General features: G+C 46.4%; 1 protein-coding gene across 1 annotated transcript; it reads right to left on the reverse strand.

Annotated features, from left to right (window-relative positions):
* Positions 1–4136: 4136 nt before the first annotated feature.
* LOC123108168 (uncharacterized) lies at positions 4137–4480 on the reverse strand. Its single transcript, XM_044530005.1, has one exon. The coding sequence runs from the start codon at positions 4475–4477 to the stop codon at positions 4202–4204; it is 276 nt and encodes a 91-aa protein (XP_044385940.1). The 5' UTR covers positions 4478–4480; the 3' UTR covers positions 4137–4201.
* Positions 4481–17577: the final 13097 nt, after the last annotated feature.

Below are 17577 nucleotides of genomic sequence, written 5' to 3' on the forward strand. Positions count from 1 at the left end.
AAGCATGAATGTTAGCATCATGGACTGATCCTTCCCATCTAGCTAACACATATATGAACTTCAGGTTAAAATCAACAACAATAAGCACATTATGACTTGTGTAGTGATTTCTATCATATCTTCTGTAGCATGTGATCTCCGCACTCTAACAATCATATGAGTTTGCACCAATACAATCATGTGATGGCATGAAAAAACTGTTATGACTCGCTCACAACAAGACAAGCATGTCATGGCATGAACTAAGAGTACTACTCACCTTGAAATATGGATACCATCTAGGGCTCGTGCGGATCTGGAAGGAGTTTTCCTAGTTGGTGCCTTGATCATCTCTCTTCTGACCTCCCCAGTTGCATACAAGACTTGATTGATATTCCTGGAAGTTTTCTCGCTGGATCTCCTGAACATGTCGTGAATCACTCTGAACCTATGGTTATGACCCACAACATGAAGGAACATTACTACTTGCTCTTCCATAGAGGTGTGGACGCTATCTTGTAGCAACCCCCTTGCCTAACGCGTGGCCACAAACTTGGCAAAGGGTGTTCTCTGCATTTGAAGCATGTTCACGACCTCTACATCATTGTCGTAGATGTAGTTTAGATTAGACATGCTCTCCCTATCTTGGCCTAATAATGTATCATAAGGTATTACATGCTTTGAATTGCGACGAAGAGCTCTCTTGTTGACCAATATGACTCATGTGTGAATCACAGCTATGAGTGTTGTTGCCTGAACTACCAGGTTCATCTGTTCGTCCTAGTGAAATTGATGTTGCGGCATGTAATGACGAAATCGGCCCTACATCCTACCTAACTACCTAACAATAGAGGGTGCTTCTATGCTACTTACCGCCATTGGAGCCAACGACCCGCCCATGCCGGAGACGAGGCAGATACAAAGATGAAGGGGAGGAACAGGTCCTATAGCCAGAGATTTAAGTCACCGCTGCCATAGCTTTTGCAAATTTTATTCGCGCTGTCGTTGGTGCCGAGAACTAAGACTGGATTTCTCCTGCCGCTAGAGGTGAGCGAGTAAAGGGGGAGGGGTAAGCTCGATTTCACGACATCCCGTGCCGGCAGATTTTGGTTTCTCACCATATCCACATCAGTTTCCCCCGCATCGCCATGCACGATTTTCCCCCATTTGCCCTCGACTCAGCCTGGCTTGCTAGAAACAGCCAATTTAAGTGTTCCTAGTGGGCCAGGCTCTATGATGCTTTAAGGTTCGTGCACGTGCAACCAGTAACTCATGTACGCAACCAAATGTTTTTTCTTGCATCCAGTTGGCCTATTTGGGGGATGCAGACAACCAAATAGACCCTAGCTTGCTTGGAGGGTGCTAGTAGGCAAGTCCAACAAAGAGAGAGAGAGAGAGAGAGAGAGAGAGTAAGAGTGAGAGAGAGAGAGGTGTTTGGTGGGGCCCAACTGGTAGTGGCTCAACGAGGAGGGATATGGGTGTTTGGAGAAGTTATTCTTCAACATATACCGGCAAAAGAGCCACATATTTGAATCATCGGTCCATATGCTAGTGCAACACCACTAGAATAGTTGCATATCTGGTCCTAAATGCTAAGGCCTAAACTCTAAACCCTAAACATTGATCTTTTATCTAAACATAGTACCTAACCATACAAACATACATAAGCTTGCATCAACTAATACACCAAATCCATCGGTGTGAAGTTCGGTAACACTTGGGAGCTCACCTTGCTGGAGATCTGGAATGAAGTAGTCGTAATGGGTCCTCCCATGTGATGTAATTCCACCATTAGAAGCCTCATTTGAGGTCGTAGGCGGCATCATTCTCCTATCTGTAGCCGCCACCCCCCTCCCGGCCAAGCCACCTCGATCGACAACGTAGCCCACTGGATTTGCGATGACGCCGACCTAATTCTCACTAGGCGGCTTAAATTTGTTGGGTAACAACCCGCCGCCGAGGGATGTCTCTTATTCCCGCTTATGTACTAGTGATAATCCATATCGAGCTTTATTTTTCTAGTATTGTTTTCACATATTATGTGTACATGCATATTGATTTTATACATTAAATACAATTTTAATTGCATGTTTATTTAATATTATTATTTATTCTACATTCATTCTCTTCGTTAACTTTGAAGATTTACATTGTGAGTGGGTCTTGGATTTAGTGGTAAGTTTAGGGCACTTCGAATGCATTATATCTTAATCCATATCATATGCATTTAATATGTATTTAGATATACCTCCTCTAATGAATCGAATCTTATTGTTGTATGTAAAAGACCTCTTATTTAATTTGTTTTGTGAGAGAAAAGGTATGAGTTGTCATGGTTTTGGTATTAAGAGCTATATCTAGAATAAGAAATGGTAAATCTCTATTTCCTCATTAAATAAGGTGTCATATCTGCTTAGGTACCATGATTAAGATATAGTCTAAGGTGGAGCACTATGACTGCCCCTAGTAAAAACATTGTGCTCTCTCATGTCTTTCATGTTGTCTAGGTAATTAATAAGACATTAGAACGAAAATATAGTTGTGTTTAACATGCCCCCTCTAAGGGTAACCTAAAGCAGTGCATATGTCATTCCAGGTTATCATGGACTACTCATTTGTTGTAGTACTTTATTTACATGTGTCATGATTTTATAATAATGAGTGGAAGGTGAATTTGTTTTAGTACTTCATGCTATATATGTGCCTGCATGGAAAAACGAAATGATACTCGGTTTATATGTTGCTCCTTAGAATATGACCTACTATTATAGCGTCGTAATTCTTTTATCGTTTGTTCGAGGACAAAAAAAATCATGTTTTACTACAAGGTCATTAAAAAGGCCCCATTGTCATTTATCAAGTAAGACCGTTGAGGCCCAAACTCAAGCCTCCTTTAAGCCCATCAGACAAAAGATAAAACGGGTGATGCTAATTTGCGCGCGGCCGCTCTGACACTCGGTTTCCGACAAGTCCGTTTTAAGAAGATATGAAAAGTGCACTTAAAGCATTAATTGGAGGGTTTGGGCAATTTTGAGTGCCCCCATCCCCATAAAAATTGGGGGGGGGGGGGATTAGACTGCTTTCAATGGATAGTTGTTTAGATGAGGTGCTAAGTGCATTATATTGTTTAGCAACTATAGTCCCCAATGCATTGGTGCTTAAGTTGTTGTTGCTAAGCTCCCTCCATTTAATGGCTTAGCTACTAAATTCTTTCATGCATTGGTGAGCTTCCTTCATTTAATTAAATTTTTGGCCTAAGTTTGCGTGCTTGGCATTGGTTCTTCCTGGGGTCACCAAACCCATCTCTCTCCTCTTAATTGTCTTGTCACATCAGATTTTTTGCCTAGATAGCAGACTTAGCATCTGAACAAGGTGGAGCATTGAGAAGGGACTAATTGGATGGGCCTACAGACATGCATGTGTTAGCCAGCCATTCAGTGAATGCATGACCTTGTCCACATGGTGGGCCCCAAGGGTTAAAAGTTGTCCGCTGACAACTGGCACCCCTCTTCAAATCCCTCAAAAAAAGGCATCCCACTTCAGTTAGTGGCAAATATCGCACCGGTAATGCTAGACCTACGTAATTTTTGTTACGCGTTTTACGTAAACAACAACGTGGATGAGTATTATTCGATCAGGAGGAGCGACAGGGCCCACCCCACTGAAAATCGGGGGGGAGGGGGGGGGGAGAAGAGCGGATTGGAAATTTACGTAGCGAGTTCGTAGGTCTAGCATTATCGATATTGCATTGTCTACTAAAAGAAAAACTAATATCACACCCATCGTCGTTGAGTGGTTAAAATTACCCTTAGGACTAAATCATTTGGCTGTAGATTTATTTTTTACATTTCATACATCAAATTTAAGAAAACATGTATCATCCTACCGAAACAATGGACGAACAGTTTGTCTAATTTACATCTAGATGCTTTCTAAATATGTCACATCTAAACTTCCACAAATAACGCAGCAACAAGAAAAAAAGGTAAATAGACCATAAATATAGTGAACGTAAGGTTAGATGGAAATCCACACCATGGTTACATATACATCCGGCGACATACCCAAAGCAAAGCAACTAATCACAGACACACGTACACCCACACCCACACACACTCAACCATGCACGCAACTGCTGCATATAGCCTGCATGCACGACCTAGCTAGATCCATCGGCATGCTGGTACGTATATATATACGACACCCGCGGCCCGGCTGGTGGCTATCCGTCCTGCTCGTTGGCGAGCATCCGGCGGTGGACCTTGTCGATGAACTCGGAGGCCTTCCGGTCGATGTCGCGTTCGGCGTACCAGTGCCGGGCGTAGTCGTCGTCGTCGCTCGGCCGCAGCCTGTGATGCTGGTACCTCTGCTGCGGCGCTGCCGCCGCATGCTGCTGCTGCCGCCTCGCGGCCGCGGCCGCGGCCTCTTCCTCCTCCTGTCTCTTGTTCTTGAACCCGAACAGGGACGCAAGCGCCGCCCTCTTCTTCCCACTCCCCATCGCGCAAACCTCTCTTGCTCTATCTAGCTAAGCTTAGCTCCGTTGCAGAATGTGTAATGGTACTCCGTTTGCTTGGTTGGCTGCACGGAGACATGGTGTGTGTGTATGTGTGTATATATAGTGGCCTACCGCACGCGCGCATGCGTGCCTTGAGTATTTGATTAAGGCGACAATCGCCGAAGTCGTGTGGATGGTTAGGCGAGTGATTTGAATGATTAGAGGTTCTCCGTGGTGCTTTTTGACTGGCCACTCCTCTGCTGGGCCGTGTCATCGATCGCCATTTGTTTAGTTAATCCACGGTGATTAGCATTGACAAGCAAGTGAGCGGATGGACACTGCAGCAAGCAACAGAAAGCAGACGAAAAGAAAGTGAGTACTGTTGACCAAGGCCTCTAGACTTGGTGCAGACACCCGGTCGATGATACTGCGTCGATTTATTCGAAAGAACTAGGAAATCGCACGTGCACGCATGTCTGCTCAGTGGCACGTAAGTGGTGACCCCACAAAGATTGCGATCAACACGTACGGCATGCATGCATGCAAAGGCCGAGTTGGGCTGAGCAACGGGCCGTGAGCTGAAACAAAAACGAATAGAGACGATGGATACGGTCAGCGTTCTGAATTTGTCAAATCTACAGTGTTCTTGCGTACAACCAATTGTGCAGGAGTTGAATTGTTCAAGCGTGCAGTGGCTATATCTGTGTACATATATACGTATTCGACGTCAATTCCTACAAACAGCTAGCTTAAGTGAGACGCTGCAAGGACAAAAGGATTCCCGGACCGATTGTAATACTAGCAACACCTTGTGAAAGCTTAAAATCGACAGTCGAAAAAAGCATCAAGCAAGTGTCATGTTTTTCGTTAGATTCCAGAGTTGTCGCCTTGTTGGTCGGCGAGACGACTGGTTGGCTGCATGCCTGCATGCATGACTGCGTGCTGCCCAAAATTTCTGAAAGGTGCACAAGCCCTCTCCGGTAATGCTACACCTACGTAAACTGTTTTAGATGATTAATGTAATGACATGCGTGGCATTTTCCTGTTGGATGAAATTAGGGGAGGAGGGCTCCGGGGAGGGGGGGGGGGGGGGGGTTCTGAAGAGGTTAGGTAGGAAGGTAACATTAACGTAGGTGTAGCATTATTGATACCCTATTGAGCCCTCTCCATATTCACACCCTGACCTAACTAACCTGGCAAATCTAGAGTGAGTACTAGAACAAATTAACAAAGCAGTCTATTGCTGCTGGCAACCTCTGCGCAAGCGCCAAGTCACTGTTTGGGTTGGTACTGAAGACTGGACTGAAGTTCGTTCATGAGTTGGCAGAAAGGAGCGACATCAGTCTGCAGTTTATTCAGTTTTAAATAACCGAATAAATGCCTAACCACACACGTTCCTGCTTGTTTCAGATGATCGATGACTTACTGGCCAGAGTATATTATACCCTAGGTGCACTTTGTTAATCCAGGCATGGTTCTTTTTGTCTTGAGCTAGCTTTGCTCGGAGGATAAACGCGTGCACGAAAGGAAACAATTCTTCCCTTTCTCTCTCTTTGGCGGCGATCGACCGTACGTAGGCTCTGTTTGCTGTCTGTCGCCCAATCGATTTGTACTGCCAATCGTCTGCTGCAAATCTCATTTCTCCCGGCCGTAATATCAGGTTCAGTTATCAATGATACCTGCTGGAAGGAAAACGCTCATTCTCATCTGAATGCACGCATCCATTCGAGCGACTGTCTCGCGCGCTGTCGGTTCACTCGGCATCGAACGGTGTTGGTGTCAAAACCGGCGGATCTCGGATAGGGGGTCCCGAACTGTGCGTCTAAGGCGGCTGGTAACAGAAGGCAGGGGACACGATGTTTTACCCAGATTCGAGCCCTCTTGATGGAGGTAAAACCCTACGTTCTGCTTGATTTATTCTTGATGATATGAGTATTACAAGAGTTGATCTACCACGAAATCGGAGAGGCTAAACCCTAGAAGCTAGCCTATGGTATGATTGTATGTTGTCCTACGGACTAAAACCCTCCGGATTATATATAAACACCGGAGGGGGTAGGGTTACACAAGGTCGGTTACAAAGAAGGAGATATACATATCCGTATTGTCTAGCTTGCCTTCCACGCCAAGTAGAGTCCCATCCGGACACATGACGAAGTCTTCAATCTTGTATTCGTAGTCCCACAGTCCGGCCAAAGGATATAATCCGGCTGTCTGGAGACCCCCTAATCCAGGACTCCCTCAGTAGCCCCCGAACCAGGCTTCAATGACGACGAGTCCGGCGCGCAGTGATGTCTTCGGCATTGCAAGGCGGGTTCTTCTCCAAATTTCGAACATTTGTTAAGCAGTGTCCGGTCCCATAAATGTTTGGACCTCTTGGCTTTTGCGCCCCATAAGGGCTATCTCCCACGCGTCGAATGAATATGAATACGAGGCGCCAGGGCGTTTTTACATTCGCCCCCCCCCTAGCCAGATAAATAAATTGTCTATTAAAATTATGGGGATTTTCAGATCCGATTCATACCATCCTCCCCCAGCGAGAATCCATCAGAGCGCGCTTCGGAAAGATCCATTCCAGCATGGCCGACCTCCGCAGCTTCTCCTCCCGCCCCCGTAGCCCTAAGCCCGGTGATTGGGAGAGGTGTTCAGTCCCACACAGTCGATTAATCAAACTGCAGACTAAGGGATTTCTCCCTCCAGCATACATGGTGCCCGTTCGAGCCGGGCTTGCCACCTACAATGGCGGGGAGCAAGGGAGAGCTTCCCCAGTCCCTCTACGGGGGAGCGGGTCTGCCTTGTTCCTTATTTATTAAGGGGACTCGGATTTCAGTTTCATCCGTTCCTCCGCAGGCTCCTGGAGTTCTACGGCCTCCAATTACACAATTTCACCCCTGCCTTCATTTTACACATCGCCGGCTATGTTGCTCTCTGCGAGTTGTTCCTGGGCTGCGAGGCTCATTTCGAGCTGTGGAAAAGGCTATTTTGCCTCGTCCCTCGCACACAGAGGGGGTCACTTTATCAAGTGGGCGGAGCCGAAATATGGCGCATCGCCGGAACCGGATACCTGTCCGGTACCCCGAAGAAGTCGTCCGAAAACTGGCCTTCGGAATGGTTTTATATGGAGGACGTTCCCCTTCCGGACCCTGTTCGGCGGGGTCTTCCTGAGTTCAGCAATGCTCCTCTGAAGAAACGCCAAAGTTGGCGCCCACGGAGCCCCCAGGAGGAAGACAATGGAGAAGTCCTTTACCTGATGAACCGGATTAAAGCACTGGCTCAATCAGGATTGACAGTAATCGAAGTTATGTCAATATGCATAATGCGGGGAGTGCAACCACTTCAATATCGAGGGCACCCCTTGTGGTGTTTTAACGGGGCGGATGACGCCACCCGTTGCGGGCGTAAGGGTCCGGACAATGCTGCCGCTTTAGCAAAAATTCTGTCCAAATTGTTCAAGGGAGAGGAAGAGGAGTTCATCCGCATCAAGCCACGGGATGGATTCTCCATGTACAATCCTCCAAGCTGGGTGAGTTATATCTCCTTACTCCCATTCTTCCCGCATTCTTTATCGTAGGTATTCACCTTGCCATTTTGCGGCAGGAACTGCGAAAAGCCATAAAGGAGGTCAGCAGCCCCTCCCCACAACCAGAGGACCCTGACCGAGCCCTCGACTCCAGACTCGAAGAAGATCCGGTCATATTCGTGGAGCTGATAGACCGGCAGTTCTATCAGTTAAGCTGCGATGATGCCATAGTGGCCATTACGGCCGACTATCCCGGACTGCTTCCTGCATCGCACGTAAGAAAAAACAAAAATCCCAACTCCAAAAACTAGGATCCCCTTTTAGACACTTCACCTACCATATACATATGGCGTTTTTACAGGGAAGGCATTCGGGATGCCCTGCCGAACCCACAGCAACTCGCCAACAAGAGGCACCGAGGCCGGGCAGGCCAAAAAGGAAGGCGGTTAGGACGGAGACGCCGGCGCAAAGGTATAACAGAAACCCCGCTCCGTGGTTGTCGTCTTTCTCGAAATGTAATGACGCCCGTGTTTCTTTAACAGAAAAAACGTTCGCCGGAATATGTCCGGCGATGTTGCTAATCACGCTTCCACCAGTCGGGCGCCAGGACCGGACATAGAGGTGGAAGCCGATATGGGGTGGGCACCGGATAATCCCCTTACAGAGGATGCGGATAGATTATCCGCCACAAATTCAGAAGTGGAAAGCGCCATGAATCATAGGCGCCGCCAGGCCGTACTCCGCGACGCTTGTTTCTCACCAGAGGCATTTGATGCCTTCAATTCTGGAGAGGCGTACCTCCGTGCTACTCAAGATGGTCTAGCCAGAGCCATGGATCAGTATGTAAAGGATGTACGGGTAAGTAAATTTGACGATTATATGTATCAGTAGCCCCTGAGACTTGAAACAGTGAGCAGAACTGATTTAAGGATCATCTTTATTGTGCAGGTTCTTACAGAGAAGAATACTCGGCTGCCACAGGAGCTGGAGGAATGCAAGACCCAACTGCAGGCCGCTGTTGCCGCATTGAAGGAACCAAAAAAGTCCCCCGCTGGTAATATTTACTTTAAAGAATGATGGTTACCATATAGTGTGCGGCGTGGCTGCAGATCTAATAATAGATGTTGCAGATGAATCCGAAGAAAATCCGGAGGACCAACATGTCGTGCGACAGCTAAAGGCTGGCGAACGCGTGTTGACTGAGGTCAGGCGGGAGAAAAACAATCTCCAAGACACCAATACCAAGCCGAGCGTGGAACTGAAAGACGTTTGAGCCCAGCTTGCAGACTCCGAGAAGGAGAATAAGCGGCTTCGACGCGGCATTTTCAGTAAGTGCTTGAACGAATTCTTTTGAAGGAGTTCAGCGAAGAAGCCGACTAACATCGTTATGTCTGTAGGTATGCTGACGGGTCGTCCCGCGGAGGAAATGCCTGGGTCTACGGGTGATCTTCTATCCGAGCTCTCACGACTGCACGAACAAGTTCGGCAGGTGATGCAAGGTGTTGCCCAGGCCTTGTGGCCATCCGTCTCCCTGCCAGAAGGCGTTGCAGAGCTTACGGAGAAGCTCAAGGGAGCACGGCGGCGCTTCCGATTATGGAAGATATCGGCCTGCCGTCAAGGTGCCAGGGAAGCCTGGGCCATGGTGAAGACGCGGTATACCAAGGCTGACCCAAATCACATGGCCGAGGTCGGACCTGTGGGGCCCGACAGAAAAGAGATCCCGTTAGCTTAGTTTACGGGCAAGTAGAATTAGCCGCAAAGTATTCCCAACAGGATTGTAGGCTAGACCGCCTGTTGGATGGTATAGAAGAGGAATTTAGTCAGTCTGCATGACTATGTAATTAAAGTGACATGTATAATGCCTTCTAGCCGGATTGTAGATCATTTGTCATGGCAGACCTTTTCGCTTCAACCTCGGGACCCGATAGTCCGGAGTGTATCCGAATACCCGCTCAGTTATATAAGAACCGGGGTATGCGTGGAGACCAGGCGTAGGGGTCATTAGTGCTTGAACAGACAAGTGCCCAACTAGTTATGTTATATTACATGGGTAGTAAGAAACATCTTCCAGGGAGAATAGTTCCGTTAAGGGTTCCTTTCCCTGGGTACGCATGCCCTAAAGTGCATGTCCGGACTGCGATAGGAAACGCAGGAAAAAACATCTGGGGGCACATATGGAAAATAAATAAAAATCATCTTTTGTTCACCGACCGAATATTCCCTTAAGAACGCTAGCTTTCGGCTTCACCCAGTCTGAGGTACACATCCGGCTGACCCGGCAGTAACAATCGCAGAGGTGCTCCCCTTATGCCCTAGCCGAATTAACGGGAACGTAGGGCATAAATACAAGAGCCAGGCAACCCAGCTTGGCCAAAACTTAAGTCATATCGATGCATATAATGGCGAAAAAAGGTACATGCGGAAGTATAACACATGTGCGGGGCATGAGGCCCAGATAAATAATTAAGCTTCTGTGAAAGAAGCCCCCAGGTATGATGAGCGCGGCTAGCGCATCTATAATGTGCAAGCGAGGCACAAGTTGGCCCTTGAAGGCCTAGAGAAAGAATAAAAGAAAGAAAGAAAGAAAAACAAGACAGATAATGTATATGCAAAAAATGGACAGAGGAAGGAGACGAACATAGAGTCCGGTGCTAGGCGTAGAATCTTCGGAGCCTGGCCGCGTTCCATGGGTTCGGCTCGAGTCGATTAGTCGATGCATCCCGCAGACGGTACGCTCCACCGGTCAGAACTTGGTCAATAATGAAGGGACCTTCCCATTTGGGCTCGAGCTTGTTCTTTTTCTTATCCGGCAGGCATAGAACTAGTTCGCCAACGTTATAAGTTTTGGCCCGTACTTCTCTGTTTTGGTATCTGTGAGCCTGTTGCTGATAAAATGCGGAACGGGCTTTTGCCACATCGCACTCCTCCTCCAGGGTATCCAGACTTTCATGCTGATCGAGCTTGACTTCTCTTTCTTCGTACATGCACACTCGAGGTGAGTCATGAATTATGTCACGGGGCAAGACTGCCTCTGCGTCGTACACCATAAAGAAGGGTGTATATCCGGTACTACGATTCGGCGTGGTCCGCAGCCCCCAGAGTACGGAGTCGAGCTCCTCAACGCAGTGCGTGTTAGACTCTGTTAAGGACCGCATTAATCTAGGTTTAATGCCACTCATTATAAGACCGTTTGCTCGCTCAACTTGCCATTGGTTTGTGGGTGATAGACTGAAGCATAATTGAGCTTGATGCCCATTTTGCTGCACCAGAGTTTTACCTCAACGGCCGTGAAGTTCGTGCCGTTGTCAGTGATGATGCTGTGGGGGACGCCATAACGGCGTACGACCCCGGATATGAAGTCTATCACCGGTCCGGATTCGACTGTTTTAACATGTTTGGCTTCTATCCATTTGGTGAATTTATCCACCATGACCAGTAAGTATTTTTTCTTGTGGGTTCCCCCTTTAAGGGGTCCAACCATGTCAAGTCCCCAGACCGCGAAGGGCCACGTAATGGGGATTGTTTGGAGGGCGGTGGGTGGCATGTGGCTTTGATTTGCAAAAAGTTGGCAACCGGCACAGCGTTGGACCAAGTCCTGTGCGTCTGCCCGGGCCGTCGGCCAATAGAATCATGTACGGAAGACCTTGCTTACAAGAGCCCGGGCTGCGGCGTGGTGGCCGCCGAGTCCGGCGTGAATTTCTGCCAAAAGGTTCCGCCCTTCCTCTTCGGAGATGCACCTTTGAAGGACTCCGGTAGTGCTTTTTTATACAGTTCTCCCTCATGGACCCTGTAGGCCTTAGATCGCCGCACTATGCAGTGTGCCTCATTTTGGTCCTTCGGAAGTTCCTGCCTAGTTAGGTAGGCCAGGGATGGTTCTGTCCACGGGGCTATGATGGCCATTATTACGTGGGTTGAAGGTGTTGTTTCGGTGGCAGAGCCTCCGATTATGTCAGAGTTTTCGGTATCGAGTGTTGTGGCCGGGTCCGGACTAATATTGTCGGTGTCCCCCTCCCATACCATGGATGGCTTAAACATCCTCTCTAAAAAGATGTTGGGGGGGGGGACCGCATCGCGTTTTGCGCCGATGCGAGCGAGGATATCCGCCGCCTGATTGTTTTCCCGAGCCACATGGTGAAATTCGAGCCCCTAGAACCGAGCTGACATCTTTAGGACGGTGTTAGGATAGGCCGCCATCTTCGGATCCTTGGCATCAAAGTCTCCATTTATTTGGGATATTGCGAGGTTCGAATCCTCACGCACCTCCAGGCGCTGAATGCCCATGGAAACTGCCATCCGAAGACCATGTAACAGGGCTTCGTATTCGGATGCATTGTTGGAGTTTGTATACAATATCTGCAGTACATATTGAACTATATCTCCGGTTGGGGACGTCAGGACGACGCCAGCCCCCAGTCCAGCCAGCAGTTTGGAGCCGTCAAAGTGCATAATCCAATTGGAGTATGCGCCGTACTCTTTAGGGAGTTCGTCTTCCGTCCATTCGGCGACAAAGTCAGCCAATACTTGTGATTTAATGGCTCGCCGAGGTTTGTATGTTATGTCGAACGGGAGGAGCTCAATGGCCCATTTGGCAATCCGACCCGTGGCGTCGCGGTTGTTTATAATATCATTGAGTGGCACCTCCAAGGCTACTGTAATCGAACACTCTTGAAAGTAGTGTCGCAGTTTCCGTGTTGCCATGAATACCGCATAGGCTACCTTTTGATAATGTGGGTACCGTGATTTGCATGGAGTGAGGACAGTGGATACATAATTGAAGGAAATATGCCCTAGAGGCAATAATAAAGTTATTATTTATTTCCTTATATCATGATAAATGTTTATTATTCATGCTAGAATTGTATTAACCGAAAACATAATACATGTGTGAATACATAGACAAACATAGTGTCACTAGTATGCCTCTACTTGACTAGCTCGTTAATCAAAGATGGTTATGTTTCCTAACCATGGACAAAAGAGTTGTTATTTGATTAACGAGATCACATCATTAGTTGAATGATCTGATTGACATGACCCATTCCATTAGCTTAGCACCCGATCGTTTAGTATGTTGCTATTGCTTTCTTCATGACTTATACATGTTCCTATGACTATGAGATTATGCAACTCCCGTTTGCCGGAGGAACACTTTGGGTGCTACCAAACGTCACAACGTAACTGGGTGATTATAAAGGAGCATTACAGGTGTCTCCAAAGGTAGATGTTGGGTTGGCGTATTTCGAGATTAGGATTTGTCACTCCGATTGTCGGAGAGGTATCTCTGGGCCCTCTCGGTAATGCACATCACATAAGCGTTGCAAGCATTACAACTAATATGTTAGTTGTGAGATGATGTATTACAGAACGAGTAAAGAGACTTGCCGGTAATGAGATTGAACTAGGTATTGGATACCGACGATCGAATCTCGGGCAAGTAACATACCGATGACAAAGGGAACAACGTATGTTGTTATGCGGTCTAACCGATAAAGATCTTCGTAGAATATGTAGGAGCCAATATGGGCATCCAGGTCCTGCTATTGGTTATTGACCGGAGACGTGTCTCGGTCATGTCTACATTGTTCTCGAACCGTAGGGTCCGCACGCTTAAGTTTTCGATGACAGTTATATTATGAGTTTATGAGTTTTTGATGTACCGAAGGAGTTCGGAGTCCCGGATGAGATCAGGGACATGACGAGGAGTCTCGAAATGGTCGAGACGTAAAAATCGATATATTGGACGACTATATTCGGACATCGGAAAGGTTCCGAGTGATTCGGGTATTTTTCGGAGTACCGGGTAGTTACGGGAGAAGCAATGGGCCTTGATGGTCTTTAGTGGGAAGAGGAGAAAGGGCCAAGGGGCTGCTGCGCCCCCCCTCCCCTTTGGTCCGAATTGGACTAGGGAAAAGGGGGCCGGCCACCTCTCCTTCTCCTCCACTTCCTTCTCCCTTCCTCCCCTCTTGATGGACTCCTACTAGGACTTGGAATCCTAGTAGGACTCCCATCCTGGCCGCACCAATAGCCTTGGCCGGCCTCCTCCTCCTCCATCCTTTATATACTGAGGCAGGGGGCACCCCATAGACACAAGTTGATCTTCGTGATCGTTTCTTAGCCGTGTGCGGTGCCCCCCTCCACCATATTCCACCTCGGTCATATCGTAGCGGTGCTTAGGTGAAGCCCTGCGACGGTAGAACATCAAGATCGTCACCATGCCGTCGTGCTGACGGAACTCCTCCCCGAAGCTTTGCTGGATCGGAGCCCGGGGATCGTCATCGAGCTGTACGTGTGCCAAGAACTCAGAGGTGCCGGAGTAACGGTGCTTGGATCGGTCGGATCGGGAAGATGTACGACTACTTCCTCTACGTTGTGTCAACGCTTCCGTTGCGATCTACAAGGGTACGTAGATCATACTCTCCCCTCTCGTTGCTATGCATCACCATGATCTTGCGTGTGCGTAGGAAAATTTTGAAATTACTACGTTCTCCAACAGTGGCATTCGAGCCTAGGTTTTTATGGTTTGATGTTATATGCACGAGTAGAACACAAGTGAGTTGTGGGCGATATAAGTCATATTGCTTACCAGCATGTCATACTTTGGTTCGGCGGTATTGTTGGATGAAGCAGCCCGGACTGACATTACGCATACGCTTACGCGAGACTGGTTCTACCGCCGTGCTTTGCACACAGGTGGCTGGCGGGTGTCAATTTCTCCAACTTTAGTTGAACCGAGTGTGGCTATGCCTGGTCCTTGCGAAGTTTAAAACAGCACGAACTTGACAAACTATCGTTGTGGTTTTTGATGCGTAGGTAAGAACGGTTCTTGCTAAGCCCGTAGCAGCCACGTAAAACTTGCAACAACAAAGTAGAGGACGTCTAACTTGTTTTTGCAGGGCATGTTGTGATGTGATATGGTCAAGACGTGATGAGATATAAGTTGTTGTATGAGATGATCATGTTTTGTTGAAGTTATCAGCAACTGGCAAAATCCTTATGGTTGTCTCTCTATTGCATAAGATGCAAGCGTCCAATAATTGCTTTACTTTATCCCTATGCGATAGCAATAGTTGCAAGAGCAATTGTTGGCGAGACGACCACGTGACGACACATTGATATAGATCAAGATGATGGAGATCATGGTGTCATGCCGATGACGATATAGATCATGACAGTACTTTGGAGATGGAGATCAAAGAAGCAAGATGATGATGGCCATATCATATCACATATTTTGATTGCATATGATGTTTATCTTTTATACATCTTATTTTTGCTTAGTTTGACGGTAGCATTTTAAGATGATCTCTCACTAATTATCAAGAAGTGTTCTCCCTGAGTATGCACCGTTGCGAAAGTTCTTCGTGCTGAGACACCACGTGATGATCGGGTGTGATAGGCTCTACGTTCAAATACAACGGGTGCAAAACAGTTGCACACGCGGAATACTCAGGTTATACTTGACGAGCCAAGCATATACAGATATGGCCTCGGAACACGGAGACCAAAAGGTCGAGCGTGAATCATATAGTAGATATGATCAACATAGTGATGTTCACCAATGAAACTGCTCCATCTCACGTGATGATCGGATATGGTTTAGTTGATTTGGATCACGTGATCACTTAGAGGATTAGAGGGATGTCTATCTAAGTGGGAGTTCTTAAGTAATATGATTAATTGAACTTAAATTTATCATGAACTTAGTCCTAGTAGTATTTTGCAAATTATGTTGTAGATCAATAGCTCGCGTTATTGCTTTCATATGTTTATTTTGATATGTTCCTAGAGAAAAATTGTGTTGAAAGATGTTAGTAGCAATGATGCGGATTGGATCCGTGATCTGAGGTTTATCCTCATTGCTGCACAAAGGAATTATGTCCTTGGTGCACTACTAGGTGATAGACCTATTGCAGGAGCAGATGCTGACGTTATGAACGTTTGGCTAGCTAAATATGATGACTACTTGATAGTTTAGTGCACCATGCTTAACAGCTTAGAATCGGGACTTCAAAGACGTTTTGAACGTCATGGACCATATGAGATGTTCCAGGAGTTGAAGTTAATATTTCAAGCAAATACCCGAGTTGAGAGATATGAAGTCTCCAACAAGTTCTATAGCTAAAAGATGGAGGAGAATCGCTCAACTAGTGAGCATGTGCTCAGATTGTCTGGGTACTACAATCGCTTGAATCAAGTGGGAGTTAATCTTCCAGATAAGATAGTGATTGACAGAATTCTCTAGTCACCATCACCAAGTTAGTAGAACTTCGTGATGAACTATAGTATGCAAGGGATGACGAAAACGAATCCCGATATTTTCATGATGATGAAATCGATGAAGGTAGAAATCAAGAAAGAGCATCAAGTGTTGATGGTTGACAAGATCACTAGTTTCAAGAAAAGGGCAAAGGGAAGAAGGGGAACTTCAAGAAGAACAGCAAGCAAGTTGCTGCTCAAGTGAAGAAGCCCAAGTCTGGTCCTAAGCCTGAGACTAAGTGCTTCTACTGCAAAGGGACTGGTCACTGGAAGCGGAACTGCCCCAAGTATCTGGCGGATAAGAAGGATGGCAAAGTGAACAAAAGTATATTTGATATACATGTTATTGATGTGTACTTTACTAGTGTTTATAGCAACCCCTCAGTATTTGATACTGGATCAGTTGCTAAGAGTAGTAACTCAAAACATGAGTTGCAGAATAATCAGAGACTAGTTAAGGGTGAAGTGACGATGTGTGTTGGAAGTAGTTCCAAGATTGATATGATCATCTTCGCACACTCCCCTATACTTTCGGGATTAGTGTTGAACCTAAATAAGTGTTATTTGGTTTTTGCGTTGAGCATGAATATGATTTAATCATGTTTATTGCAATACGGTTATTCATTAAAGTCAGAGAATAATTGTTGTTCTGTTTACATGAATAAAACCTTCGATGGTCATACACCCAATGAAACAAGTTCATTGGATCTCGATCGTAGTGATACACATATTCATAATATTGAAACCAAAAGATGCGGAGTTAATAATGATAGTGCAACTTATTTGTGGCACTGCCGTTTAGGTCATATTGGTGTAAAGCGCATGAAGAAACTCCATGCTGATGGGATTTTGGAATCACTTGATTATGAATCACTTGGTGCTTGCGAACCATGCCTTATGGGCAAGATGACTAAAGACTCCGTTCTCCGAAACAATGGAGCGAGCAACTGACTTATTGGAAATAATACATACTGATGTATGCGATCCATGAGTGTTGAAGCTCGCGGCGGGTATCGTTATTTTCTGACCTTCACATATGATTTGAGCAAATATGGGTATATCTGCTTGATGAAACATAAGTCTGAAACATTTGAAAAGTTCAAAGAATTTCAGAGTGAAGTGGAAAATCATCGTGACAAGAAAATAAAAGTTTCTACGATATGATAGCAGAGGTAAAATATTTGAGTTACGAGTTTGGTCTTCAATTAAAACAATGTGAAATAGTTTCACTACTCACGCCACCTGGAACACCATAGTGTAATGGTGTGTCTGAACGTCATAACCGTACTTTATTAGATATAGTGCGATCTATGATGTCTCTTACCGA

The sequence above is a fragment of the Triticum aestivum genome, chromosome 5A (assembly GCF_018294505.1).
Source record: "Triticum aestivum cultivar Chinese Spring chromosome 5A, IWGSC CS RefSeq v2.1, whole genome shotgun sequence".
NCBI classification, from domain to species: Eukaryota; Viridiplantae; Streptophyta; class Magnoliopsida; order Poales; family Poaceae; genus Triticum; species Triticum aestivum.

Excerpts from the sequence above, each read along its gene's own strand:
- LOC123108168 (XM_044530005.1), bottom strand. The coding sequence starts at position 4,477 with ATGGGGAGTGGGAAGAAGAGGGCGGCGCTTGCGTCCCTGTTCGGGTTC.